This window comes from Amblyomma mixtum, chromosome 7 (assembly GCF_055824585.1).
Source record: "Amblyomma mixtum isolate Tamu chromosome 7, ASM5582458v1, whole genome shotgun sequence".
Lineage (NCBI taxonomy): Eukaryota > Metazoa > Arthropoda > Arachnida > Ixodida > Ixodidae > Amblyomma > Amblyomma mixtum.
In genome coordinates, this window is record NC_143018.1 from 46,913,289 (window position 1) to 46,927,679 (window position 14,391).

At 49.3% G+C, this 14,391-nt stretch overlaps 1 protein-coding gene across 1 annotated transcript; it reads left to right on the plus strand.

Annotated features, from left to right (window-relative positions):
* The first annotated feature begins 10,842 nt into the window (after nucleotides 1–10,842).
* LOC149335918 (solute carrier family 22 member 6-like) lies at nucleotides 10,843–13,834 on the plus strand. Its single transcript, XM_089554043.1, has 2 exons — nucleotides 10,843–12,113; nucleotides 13,360–13,834. Exons 1-2 carry the CDS (start codon nucleotides 10,843–10,845, stop codon nucleotides 13,832–13,834), a joined length of 1,746 nt encoding a protein of 581 aa, XP_089410169.1.
* Nucleotides 13,835–14,391: the final 557 nt, after the last annotated feature.

The window sequence follows — 14,391 nt, forward strand, 5'->3', positions numbered from 1 at the left end:
TACTGGTTGCAACAAGCTCGAACAACTGGTAATATTTACACAGGCACACACACAGACCTCTCGTCAAGTCTTCAGGTCATAATGTTTTTTTGCAGTCCTGTAGTGGAGAATTCAATGCACATGTCAAACTGTAAACTTCTGAAGACGTAAAGAACCATACCACTAAACTTTCAGGGCACTTTGCCCCTTGCGGCGGTTGTTGTGGCTGTTCCATCACGAGGTTCGAATGCAAACAGGGAGGCCGAAGACTTGACCAAAACATTATTTTTTTCTTTGCAAAAAACAACGGCTAGTTGAATATACCATCTTCCCTATTCAGCGAATTTATCCTTAAAACAATTTTTATTTTGATTTTCATTTTATATTATGCGTTTACTTCACATGTGATAGTATGGTGTACGCCTTCCCTCTACACTCCAGCGCTTAAAAGTGTCCTCACAACTTCCCCTCTTTGAAATGAAGGATCCACCTCCTACCAGAATCCAGGAGATGAGAGAGCAATGAATGTACAGTCCCTGTCAAAAATATACAGCCCAAGGGGTTTGCTTCCAAGCCGTGTAGCATGGCTCTTAACCACATTTCACAGTCCTAAGCCTGGGAGGGTTCAGGACTTAAGTTCCTCCCACCTTCGTGAGATTATGGTCCCTGAGTATGCAAGAGGAGCCACGCTGCAGGGCACAGAAGCACACATCTTGGGCTATATACTTTTGACAAAGGCTGTACACCTGTATGATACTGGAGCCGATTTCTGCTTTTAGCCATCAAGTGCGGCGTTACCGTAAAAAAGCAGACTCCTGATTGTTGTGGCTCCTTCATCCCCTCAACGAGTAATACAAGTGAGGTGCCTGTGACGGCAGCGCAGAAAACAATTCAATGCTGAACGGAATTTGGCTCGAGTTTCCTCCAAAGATACCGCTTTGATCTCAACCCCTCGCTCATAAAGGGGATGACTCGCTGCTTATTAGTCACTTGCCAGGGGGATCATAGGCGCCCGTGGTTTGAGAGGTGTGCCTGCTGTCCACGGGTTAGCCCTTTCCTTCGACTTGTTATTAGGCGGGCCACGCGGGTAGATGTGTCCCTCGTGGGGAAGCAAAACGAGGCCCAGGGGCAACACCACCACCAAGCCGAACACGCCTAAGCCCAGCCACACGTTGAACCAGGTACACCAGGCCCGCCAGCCTACGGACTCTTCAGCGTCGACGTCGTCGCCTCCCTCCTCGCGCTGAAAGAAACGCAGCGCAGATAACACAGGTTAGCATGAACAAGTGCTCTAGAAAGGATGCGGGCTGTAGCTTGCAGCACGCATCAGTAGCCCTGTGCAGTGCGTATAACGCTGAAATTTGAATCACCTGTACGTGTTTATTACATGTCATTATTTTTAGCCCCGACGTTCGATAATGAAAGACATGTGTTGTTAAGACATACACAAGTGACACGGTGTTCAGTCGTTCATAAACTTCTCTAGAGCACTCCAACGGAGCACAGGAAGTACTGCAGACCTCGGTAACGATATAACGCCTTGTCGGGAGCACGTAGTCACATGGATTATGTTTCATTCATTATGTCTTAAAAAGCTGTACCGGGCACGGCAGTCAGCGGCAATGGTCATAAATGTAATACAGAGCGCGCCGCTCGAGCGCTCCGGACGACTGTACGTCGGCCAAAGAGGAAGATATGGGAACGAGAGGTTGAAGGAACACGACAAGATTGGGATAACAGGTCCTCTTTTTCACACCGTCTAGTAATAAGTATACGTCTTGTATTAAGGAAAGGCAAGCTGGTAGCAAGCACTATTAATTTTTTTCGTTCGCGAAGTCCAAGTAACTCGAAAAATCATTGAAGCGTCTTGAGAATGCTGACGATGATAAACGAGCTCAGCGGCATATCCCTGACAGGAACATCGTAGGTTGTATATGTTTCAAAAAGACTGTGCAAACACCTTCTTCTTCGTGATCCCGCTGAGTTAGTGGCTTGGCCCCGCGCTGTTGGGTTCAGACGGCCTGCCACATATCGCACTGAAAACCAATCTCGGTCCAACACGTCTCTGTATCCTCTTCAGTTATCGAGGTATTTCATTGCATTCTTCTCCTTTGTGGTTCTCTTACCCTAACACAGACGTTGGAAACTTCTGTTTACTGAGTTTACTTTAGGAGTGCGAAAGATGCAGTAACCTGAGACAGACGTTTCAAGTGCAGACTGCACTTCCTCAACGTGTGATAATCCCCACAACAAGCCATTTACTGTCGATTTAACTAACGCCTATCGATACCAACGCTCGAAACGCAACTTATACCTTCCACCCCAAGGAATCCGCTTGTAACTTCCTAGGTTAGAAATTTCGGTATGCGTGTAAGAGGCAAACGCATGTATGACACGAAGATGACAGCTGTGCAGTGATCATAATGCGAGCGGCGACGAAATGGGTGAAGTTAAACATTATCGCCGCCGTAGTGGCTCAGTGGTTATGGTGCTCGGCTGCTGACCCGAAAGACGCAGGTTCGATCCCCGCCTCGGCGGTTGAATTTCTTTGGAGGAGAAATTCTAGAGGCCCGTGTACTGTGCGATGTCAGTGCACGTTAAAGAACCCCAGGTGGTCGAAATTTCCGGAGCCCTTCACTACAGCGTCTCTCATAGCCTGAGTCGCTTTGGGACGTTAAACCCCATAAACTAAACAAAACTAAACATTATCGATTCTTCGAAAGGGGCACTCCCGAAGCAGATGAAGTTGATGGCGCTACAGTCTACGAGGTACAAAAGGGTACAACGGACAGAACATGAACGCACTGTCAACTGCTTTACATTTCCTTTACACCATCTTCTTTACACAATCCTCCTCTGGAGGGGTGAAAAAAAGGAAATAAAAGAGAAGGGTAAAACGTCTCTGAGGTTGCAGTCGCTCTTGCGATATCTTTCACACGTGCGTGGCAGGAGACGCAGTAGATACTTTATGAGCCCCACTTCTTCCTTGTCACCGACTAACATTCACCATGAAGTCCAGAAGGCACGAGAAAAGCTTCCATTATCTCTCTCGCGACTCGGGAATTGAATCTCGTCAAGACAATCGTTATCATTTGCTGGGGGGGGGGGGGGGGGGGTAATATTTGAAAAACGTGCAATGCACGGCGAGGTTCCCTTGTGGTTTGTAGCGCATCGCATGGTGTTGTGCTTTTGCCCACATTTCGCTGGCTGGCCTCTCTGGAAACCAGCGCCGCGCGCCCGCCGTCGCGCAAAGCAAGCCCAGACTCTCTCGGACATGTCGCGGCTTGCAGCGTGAATCATCCCGCCTCGCCGGCGCCCGGCGCGGACCCTTCCTCCTCCCCCTCCTCACCGTCGGTTCGAACTCCTACGACGCTTCGCCGGCCGCCCGTTCCAGACTGCAAGCCTTCAACGGCCGGGCGCCTCTCGACCATTCGTCCAATTTGAACGGTGGCCAGTGCCGTGACCTGATTGGAGGATTTGAACTGCTGGCTGCCGCAACGGACACCGGCGGCTATAAAAACGGAGCCGCGCTGAACCCGAGCAGCAGATGGGCAGCAGAAGAGCCATCACGCAGGAGCTACGCTCGCCGCAGGGGCCGCCCTTCTTCTTTGTGCTAGACCGTGGTGCTCTTGGCCCTACCATGTACTATGTACCATGTAAAAGCCCTTGTACATATTGTACATAAACTTCCTCTGACTCACCGTCGCCTCGACCGTTTCTTGGCTCGGAGACCCAGACCCAACAATGCTTTGCTGCGCCCTCGAAATCTGTTGTTAACACAGCGCTCTGTCAGCCTCATGAGGGACCTGCCATATGCCAGTGGCATATGGCGACTTGCGCAAGTCAGGTCGAGTAATGAAGAAGCAATCGAATTTTGATCCGTTTGGTTCTTACAAAGGAAAATTTCTGCGCGATGACCAGGTTGTAGCCTCAGTCGCTGCTAGCTTAGTGCAAGTACTACAAAATGCACCCACGATCACGTGGTAGACGGTGATGTTTACCTACCTCCCCGGTCTCCACCTCCATCGTGTGCACTCTGAGAGCAGTATCGCGGGGCTGCGCGTTGGACGAGGACTGGGGGTCACTCTGATGGCCATGCGCCTCCTGGGACACCTGCGGGTTTCTCTTGACCTGCAGGAGGTGGGGGCAGGGAGATTGTGTACAACCGACCCCATCCGCGGCGGTTGCCGCTTTTACAGCGGCAGCCGTGAGAACCGTGGCAGTTACAGCTCGGCAACAGTATCTCGTTTACCGAGGTCGCGGCGTTCGTCTTTCGTCTGTCGAGCGGGGTGTTGAGAAGAGAGGAAAATATTGGAAGATTCGTTATCAGACAAAGGCGCGGTTACCGCACCACTTCTTGGTGGACACCTCAACCACGCCGTGACGCAAAGGACGAAGGTGGTAGTGAAAAAAGAGAGAGAGGGAGACAGAGGTGCCGCAGTGGAAGGCCCCAGAATAATTTAACCACTCGAGGATCTTGAACGTGCACTGACATCGCACAGCAGACGGGCGCATTTTGCGTTTCGCCTCCATCGAAACACAGCTGCCGCGGCCGGATTTGAACCCGAGTATTCCGGCTCAGTAGCCTAGCGCTCAAAACACTGAGCCACCGCGGCGGAAAGGAGAAGGCTCGCAGTGTGGAGAGCGAGAAGGATCTATGGGGGGAAAGACAGTGCCCGTCGGTTCAGCACCTTTGTGCGCAGCACCAACGAGTTCTAGGTTGTGTTGTGTTCTGTTTAGTGGCGCATAAGGATCTGAGACTGTGATGCGCCAAGCTGAAGGTATTGGAAAATTATTTCCGGAAGAGTTTTATAAAATTGAAAAAACCAACAGTGGTGTAGAGGTCCTAAACTTTAGTTGTACCGCCAAGTGACAACAAAGGGGCAAAGCTTTAGAAGCGGCTAATAGTACTAGCTTTAACGAATGTCGGCTAACCTCAATGACCTTCCTGGGTAGGGCAAGGATCTGGAGGCTGCCAACAAACCCAATAAAGACGTCAACCTTATTCTCTGGAATGAACAACTGGCTGAAGTGACCCATATAATAAAGCGAAGCAGAGTAACAAAGTATAGTTTCTCAAGTTCTCTTTTATAAGGTAAAAACACAAGACATTCTAACAAATGCCCTATCACTTAAGAGGAGCGGTGGGTGGAAAGAAATGAATTCATTGCATCATTAGTAAGGTGCTTCTTTCTCAGTTTTCAGTTTTGAACATGAGAATAAAATATGGTTTACTGTGAGGGATGGGTGGAAAAAGGAGCGATGAGTGTAAAGAAATACATTCATTACATAATTAGTAAGGTGCTTCCTTCTTAGTTTTCAGTTTCGAACATGAGAATGAAATTCGTCTCTACATCCTTCATAAAGAGTCTTGTTTCGTGAATAAAAAGTTGCGTGTAAGGTGTGTCCAATGCGGACACGACATAAAACTACTCCTAGAAAACGTTCCCGGTGCCTGCAGGTCTTCCATTCGTCCAGAACACTCTTTTCAAAATGCGGCTTGTTTATTTAGTTATTCCATGTTTTCTGCCGTCTAGCCTTTAAATTATTCTCGATTAATTTCATGCAGTCTCTATGCGACATTCTGACTCGCTTGATTTCACGCCTGCGAGCTTGTGCAGCACATAGTTGAGCTCTTTCATTTTCTTCCCTGCCAACCTGGCTTGGAACTCACCATAATTTTATTACATAACCCTGTGTTGAGATTTTTTTCTATGCTCTGTATTATGTTTCCTACTAAGGGTTCGATTGCATTTCGAGATTGTAGTGGCGTAAGCAGGCTAAATGAACCAGCGTAGATAACGCTGTTTTCAATACTGTCAATTATTCTGCTTTCAGCTACAGAGAGTGCATAGCATACGGCAGTAAAAATAGATGCTGAGTTTGGCAGCCTTACTAGCGCACATTGAAGACAACGCGCATAATGTGTTCCTTCGAATAAGACGAAGCCGTTTAAGGCGCGTGCACAGCAATATCTCTTCAACCCTCCACTAAAATCTAGAGGAAAATATAGGCTGAAATATCATCATTTAACCTACTCTGAGGTCACTCTTGGCGGGGCTCCTCGAGGACACAGGCCTCTGACTGCTCACCCCGGAGCCAGGACGGCTGCCCGCCTCCTCGCCTTCTCCTCCAGCGGGTGGCTCTCCTGAGGCACTAGAGGCAGCCCGCTGAGAAGTCACGAAAGCGCATTTATTACTTTCAGGTGTTCGTAGAGATTCAGGATCGTTAGCTTTCATTTCTGCATCTTTTTACCGAAATCTGCGCAAAAACATGACCAGCAATACATCATATACGTGAATGCCTGAGCCTCAGAGTCTTTTAAACATTAAAATGAAAGACGAGTAAATCCTGAATGACGTGCCAAGTAGGCACTGAGTCCTGTCGCAGCTATAGTATATTACTCCCTTGTGGTCGTATGAAGACCAAAATCTAGTACGAAGAATCTGCCGTTTTCTTGTTTGGTACGATGATTTTTTGCCCTCAAGGTGGCGGCACTATCGCAAAGTCCACTGTGTGGTTGTCGCGATTAGAGTGCACGTCGTTCTCAGCGGTGCCTAATTTAAAGACGATAGTTTGCTTTCAAGACAAAACCCTTAAACAACTGACGATAGCATCGAACGTTACAAAAGCTGCAACCAGAGATCATTATTGTTTCAAAGTGCTGTCGTCACGTGTCGGGTAGCAAGAAAACATTAGCAACATGTCCTTGCGGCGACAGATAAAGAGCATGAAGACGAAGCATAACAAAGCTTCACGGCAGTATTCTGCGTCACTGTCAGTCATCGGCTGATTCCACCTCTCCCTCTTTGTTCTAATATAGGTCCTTAAGAGATGAAGAAAATTATCAGCCTACTATAGCCCACAATAGGACGAAGGTCTCCCTCACCGGTCCCTAGCCAAGCTTCTGCGCAAACTAGTGGCTAAAATGCGAGTTGTCATTTCTGGGGGAAAATGAAAATTGGTTTTGGGAATGGAAATGGATCTGTCTAACTTATCTCGGTGGACACTTGAACCACGCCGTAAGGGAAGGGCTAAAGGAGGGTCTGAGAGAAAAAGGGAAGGAAGAAGGTCCCAGTTCTGGGTGACCAATACAAATTTGAGGATTTCGGAAAATGAGTGAAAGATACTTACAAAAATGTTTAGCCATCCGCCATCGACAGGCTTTCCCGCATTCTCACCGGCCGCGTTTCTGTCGCCCTGTTCAATGGACGTTGTCGGGGCTTTTTTCTTCTTTGAGACCTTGGGCAGTGAAGTTTGAGAATTGCCATTGTGCTTTTGCGAAGAGCCACTGCCAGGAGTCCTTGCTTTAGCTTTAGAAGTTCTTCCTTTCGTGCTCTGTTGCTTCCGTTTGTTTTTACTCGCTTTGCCTGCGGAAGGGCGGCCCATCTTTTTTCCTTGTTTGAGAGCTCTGTTCCCATCGGCGTGTCGGGTTTCTGATCTTTCAACGCCGCCAGCCAAAGGAGCAGCCGGCACGCTATGACCTGAGTTGGTGCGGTCCTGGATATGGCCGCCTTCTCTTTGTTGTCGCTTTGTTTTTACTTTTGATGGAGTTTCGTTAGACATGCTTGTCTTCGTAAACCGTCGCGGCATTCCTGTGTCTTCGTGAACACCTTCGTTGTCGTTGCGGACATGGGCGCCGCATGAGACGGTAAAATCAGGTCTTGAGCTAGCCTTGGGTGGAGACCCGTCGCCCTCGTCATGCTGCGTGCTGTGAACGCTGCAATCTTTGCTGCCGGCTCGCAAGTATTCGCTCTCTCCCTTACCCTCACCAGTGTGTTTCACGGAGAAAGCAGCCACTGATTCTGAGAAACTATTTGCGTCCACGCCTCTAGTCTCCTCTTCAACTGGCCTCTCACTCTTGTCCATGGCCTTTGAGGTCACCTTCGTGTGGATTTTTGGCACAACCGACTTTGTGTCTACGCTGAACAGCATTTCAGTACAAGTTTTCGATGAGAGCAGGAGATACGTCCGGCCTATGCGCTGGACAACTTCGTCTTCTCTTTCAAGGAACGCGTTGCTTTCCTCTTCTCCAGCCGCTGAGCTCACATGATGCGCGCAGACTGTCCATAAATGAAAGGCACAATTTCGCGGACCCTTTGCTGTGCTTTGTTGTAATCCATTGCACATGAGCTACTAATATTTTAGGTTGAAAAATGTTTGATGTTGTCCAGATTACAGCTGATTACAATGAGCACGACATTACACAACACATGCCCTGGTCTTCGGCGTCATACGGCTAGCCTCTGTCATAGGTCAAGAGCTGCCAGATTACTCCTCGTTGTGGCTATCTGTGGCGGAGTGGCACAGGTGGCGGGACACCACAGTACGAAGAGGTGTGGTGGGCCGCAAACCTAAGATCCCGTCGCTCTTCAAAGCACTTCCCTTGCTCTGTCACTTCAGCCCTCCTCATATTCCTCCGCTGACAAATATGACAACGAGGTCGATTTAAAATATGAGGCTCTTCTGCGATTGCCTGAGGGGCTTCAGGGGACTGTTCACTCTCAAATCTGCTTTACACAGGCTCACTTGGTGTCGTAGCGGATGGGCTTGTGTCGCCATTTTCACCCTCTTCTTATTGAAGTGGCGCGATAAGCGGCGTAGCTTGTAACTTCACGCGGTCTTGTTGGACATATAGTGGACGAAATGTCTTCATTTGGCTCGAGTAAACAATTCTTTACGCCCTTGAAGAGGTATCAGCAGGGTGGGCAGGGGCACGACGAAACAAGAAGGGGAGTAGTGTTTTTTTTTTGGTTTCCAGTAAAAACAAAACAGATATCAATGTTACGTCGTGGTTTCGGTTTCGAGACCAAAGATTACTCGCCTCAGGGATACTGGCAAACTGCTATTCATGATCAGAGAGAAGCAGCCAAATGTTCTCTACTCCATTTTTATTCTTCTAGTAATGCCACTCTCATGTTCCGGATCTGCGGTCGCTGCGGACGCGGTTGTTGCGATGCGCGTCTTTACTCTCTCTTTTACTCTGCCTTCTTTCATCTCTCTTCTATCTGCACGTGGCAGCGGTGGTGGCTCGGCTTGAGCCAGTTGGCATGCCCGTGCACTTTCCCTGTTCATCCTTCTCTCAGTCGCAACCAACCAAGCAACCAATGAAAGGGGCTCTCAACGTCGGTCCTTGTCTACGTCCGTGTCTCTCTCTCTTCAGGCGGCCACGCCGACACAACAATCCACAATTACATTTTCTCCTATAAGCAAACAAGGGTGTAAAGGTATACATTCACAACAAAACAATGGAAAATGCTTTTGCCTCAGTTTTTCGAGCTTTGCTCAAGAACATAAAATGTGATTTACGGTGTCCACGTCTCCGCGTAGCTCGCATCTTGGCGTCTCTTCTTTTGCAAGAATAAAACTCTGCAAAGTTTGCGTGTCCAATGCGAAGGACACATACAATGACTTCAATGAATCATTCTTGATGTCAGCATGACTTTCATTCTGCTTGGATATGCTTTACAAGGTGTAGCTTATTATTAACTTCCGTATTCCATTCCGACTACCATTTATATCTCAGCTTAGAGTGTTCCAACTTCATGCAATGTTTGTAGAGAATGTTGAGTTTCGTGATTTGTTTTTTCCGAGCTTGAACAGCACATGCATCTGCTTTCTCATTACCACTGATTCTGACGTTGCTGGACAGCCAGCAGAATTTCATGTCGCGTCGCTTTGTTGGGACTCTTGTTATGTTGTGTATGATGTCGCTAATTAATGATGTAACTGCATTTATATGCTGTCAGAATGGTGTATTTATGTGGTGCGATGAGCCAGTCAGACTAAACACATGCTTTTGCACGCCTACTAGGTTTAGCTATGTTAAAACACTATCATTTTTTTTCTCTTCAGGGATACTGGCAAACTGCTATTCATGACCTGAGAGAAGCAGTCAAATGCTCTCTACTCCATTTTTATTCTTCTAGTTATGCCACTCTCATGTTCCGGATCTGCGCTCGCTGCCTTTCCTAAGTAAACGTATTACCGCGAAAGCACTTCTTCATACGCACCAACTCCGAGCAAGGTTCTTGTCTTGTCCTGTCCTGTGCTTCGACCTAACCCGAGTTTACCTGAGTTATTGGCTACACCTGGTGCGACACTCATCCGAAGTTGATCGAACTTCCACCCATTGGCTGCAGCTTGCTCGCCGCTCCTTCGAACTAGGGCTTACCCGAGTAAGTAGCTCGGGTAACCTCGGGTTAATTCGAAGGAGCGTCGAACTAACTACAGCAGATGGGAGGAAGCTCGGTTAAATTAAGGAGGAATGTCGAGCCAGCTGTAGCCAATCGGACGCAGGTAGCAGTTAAATTAATGATTAGTCACGAGAGGTTGTCCGGAAAGACAAACTTGAGTCGCACAAGACCCACCGACGGCTGGACCTGCCATCGCAGGGCAGTGGCGCATCGCTTAACCGCTGCGCCACTGAGCCAGGAGCAGTATTAGGACTCCCAGGGATCTATGAATGTAACCCAGAGAATGACACATGTAGGGGCGTTATAACAAGGCTACGAGAAGGAAGACATCAAGAACGAAAACTAAAAGAAATGGAGAATAAATCGATGTGTGGTCAGTGAGCGTAGTTCGTAACGGTGACCGCTCACGTATTTGCGCTCCGTCGCCCAAGCCAGTGCCATTCAGTTTCTTTCTAAATATTTTCCATATTTCTCAGGCTACCGTAATTAGCATATCTGACCACTTCTTTGAATTTGGTTCGTGACCCATCATCAGCAGTTTCCACGCATGCAGCTCGAGCACACGATCGCCGTACACGCGCCGCCTGGTTCTGTTTCCATGATTGAACCCATTAATGACCACCGAAAATTGTAATATCCTGCATCGGTCGACGTGCGTGCTCCAGCCATGTCTCCCAAGACGCCCCAAAGGACGTCGAGCGTCCCAATGGAGACAAAAGACCAAACGGTGCCGAGCACGAAACAGGCACTGAGCGATTCCCAGGCCCGAAGCCGTGAACCAGACCGAGGCCTGGGCCAGAAGCAGAATGCTACCGCCGTCTACGGCCACGGAGATTTCCAGAGACTCATATGCTGCTTCACCACTGTCGCGCTTGTCGTCCTGCAGTGCCACAACCACGTCTTCGCTCTTGTAACACGCCCCGTAGATCACTGGTGCAAGCCGCCATCCAATTCTGCCAACATCTCCACATCTAAATGGAAGAGCGTCGGCATTCCACTGGACGAAGAAGGGCACCCGAGCGAGTGTCTCGCTTACGCAAAGCCCGGCCAGCAGCCCAACGACACCGAGACCTACGAGTGCGACACCTGGGACTACGACACAGCGCGCGCCGCACAGTCAGCGAGGAGCTTCTGGGATCTGGTCTGCCGCAGGTCTTGGCTGGTGTCCCTGGGCAATGTGGTCTACATGAGCGGCGCCCTTCTGGTCGTGCCCTTGGCGGGGTACTTTGCGGACAACCTAGGACGCAAGACTGTCATCATCACAACCGTTTTGGTGCTTCTAGCGAGCACCACGGCAGCATGCATCTCCCGAACCTACATGTACTATCTGGTAGCGAGGTTCGTGAACTCAGCCTGCGCCAGTTCCATTTTCGTGATTAGTCTAATTCTACTCTACGAAGTGGCGCCAGTCGCCTACCGTGTCTCATACGTTAGCCTGTCGTGCTCGCTGGGTGTCTACATCGTGGACGTCATGCTCTTTATACTGGTGTCGTTTCCAATCACGTGGTCATTGCTGCAAGTGATCGTCCTCTCTCCATCGGTGCTCCTGCTGCTTAGTATCTTTGTCGTGCACGAGTCCCCCATGTGGCTCCTGGCGGCGTCTAAAGAGGACGAAGCCCAGGCTGTAATGCTCAGGGCTGCAGGCATGAACAACATGAGCCGGGTGGTCGCCAAGCAAGCAGTGCGGAGGATCAGTACGGAGCACTCCCGTGGCGAAGCCAGCCACACATATGGCACTGCTTTCGCCTCACCCAAATTGGAATTCAAGGGCCGCCACTTGGTCCTGCTGCTTGCTGTGTCATTCATGATGGTGCTGGGCATCTACGGCATCGCCTGGTCCAAAAGATTGCGCAAGGGAACGACGGCTGCAGTCGTGGCCCTGATACTGTCAGCGCCATCTTACGTGCTCATGTTCGTCGGGCTCGTCTCCTTGGGCAGGTGAGGAAACACGTAAGTAGAGCAGAGCTTCGAAAGTATTCAAGGATTCGACCAATATTATCGATCTCTCGATTTCGGAACCACAAAAAGCCGCTTCTGTACTGCACTGAGCAGACCCTGCAGTTAGGACACGTAGCTAGGAGGCTCAGAGAATGTTCTTGTGTATTGGATACAAAACACGTGCCCACGCCTTAACCTTGGATAGGCGTAATCACTCGCCTTTACTTTGCGCCACCTTATGATATTGCCAATTTCACCCGTCCTTTGTCAGCTGCAGCCACCCTATGCCTGCAGACTTCTTAATCTCACCCGCCCTCCTAACTTTCTTCCACCCTCTGCTACGGCAGCCTTCTCTTGGAATCCGCTCCTTTACCCTTAACGACCATAAGACCTTCGCATTACATGCGCTGCCCACCCACATTTCTTCCCTTGATTTCGACTAGGATGTCGTTAGCCCGGGTTTTTTCCCTTACCCACTCTGTCCTCTTCCTGTCCCCTAACGTTACATCTATCACTTTCCTTTCCATAGCTCGCTGTGTTGTCCTCAGTTTAGTTTGGTTTGGTATATTGGGGTTTAACGTCCCAAAACGACTCAGGCTATGAGGGACGCCGTAGTGAAGGGCTCCGGAAATTTCGACCACCTCGGGTTCTTGCACGTGCACTGACATCGTACAATACACGGGCCTCTAGAATTTCGCACCATCGAAATTCTACCGCCGCGGCCGTATTCGAACCCGCGTCTTCGATCCCGGCCGCGGCAGCTGAATTTCGATGAAGGCGAAATTCTGTTGAATCCTTTTCGTCAGCCTCCACAATTCTGCCCCATAAGTGAGCGTGAGTCGGCCGTAAATTTGCTGTTTAATAACGACATAAGCTAGGCGCGAATGGTTCCTGTGCGACCCAGAAAAATTAATTTCTACAAGATTTGGTGTGTGCCGTTTAAGCCATCAAACTTCAGTACCACCTTAATATCCCTTCAGGCTACGGGGCCTTATACTTAAACCGCCAGTCCAAAAAAACTCTTGCAGATGGGATTTCTATCTCTCTTTCTAAGGAATGCATTAGCACTAGCGTAAGAGCACCACCTCATATCAAAATAATTGCAATCCCACCGTGTCGAAGAATGGGCACGTCAAGCAGGAGTGTTGTAAAGTATTGGCGCCGTGAACACGGGCACATTCCCAGCATTCGCATAAATTCACAGACTTTGTGGACAAAGACACTCCCCATGAACTCCGCCACGCAGGCTGCAACTCCTCCTCGCTGTCATGAGTCTCCTCGGCTGCACCTGCTGCCTTTGCAGCGTCGCCATCTACGCCAAGCCCCGCCTTGTATGCGACGTCCTGCTTGTGCTGGCCGAGTGCTGCGCCCGCGTCCTGGTTCCATCCTCCTACCTGTACGTGGCGGAGCTGCTGCCCACTGGGGTACGCTGCGTCGTCCTGTGCGGCACCTACGCGGTGGGTCGCCTTGGCGCCGTGGCCGCGTCGGCGCTGTCCCTGCTTGAAGATGCAGGCCGCGAGGACCTCAAATTCGCCATTGTGGGCTCGGCGTTGTTAGGCGGCGTCGCCGCGATGTACGGGCTGCCCGAGACGAGTTACGGACTCCTCGACGCTCGTGCGGCCGAGGAGAACAAGGACGATGTGAAGGTCAGCCAGGAGAGCCCGGACGCGACGACAAGACGGAGACGCAGGCGGAAGACCACAACGAAGGGGAAGACCTAGCGCGGAAAACTCTCTAATGTGAACTGACTGGGTAACAAATACGTGGCACAAATAAACCGCAATACGTTATTAAAAATGTACCTGTTGTGTGAAGAGTTCTAGTTTAGGTTTCTTTTATTGGATTGTATTTTGACTTGTATTTTAATAGCCGCTATTAGACTCCGGAGAGCTAATTCGTAGTCAAGTGTTTTTCTAGTCAAAAACTATTATAACTATGCATTTCATTTTGTATTTGGCGACAGCCGCTTTCAAGGGGCATGGATACAGCGTTGTGTAACATTCAGTGCTAAGAAAGCACCCAGGATTGTTTTCAAACGATCGCGTTGCTCATGAACTTTTGCTCACTGGCCCCACATCACCTAAGTACCATTACTGCTTTCGCCTAAGTACCATTACTGCTTTAACTAATATTTTTTCACTATTCCAATGCTGCCGACTAGACCGCATATTTTCTGTGACAAGATACTTTGACAAAATACGAAATTCTCGACTATCTCAACTCTGAATAACTCCAAATTGAACTGAAAAGGGTCCCCATACTTAGAAGGGACATCATT

What these genes read in the sequence shown, in the direction of transcription:
- LOC149335918 (XM_089554043.1), top strand. Translation starts at nt 10,843, where the DNA reads ATGTCTCCCAAGACGCCCCAAAGGACGTCGAGCGTCCCAATGGAGACA. An exon ending in GGGCTCGTCTCCTTGGGCAG is followed by an intron (nt 12,114 to 13,359) that starts GTGAGGAAACAC and finishes TCCGCCACGCAG; the next exon opens with GCTGCAACTCCTCCTCGCTG.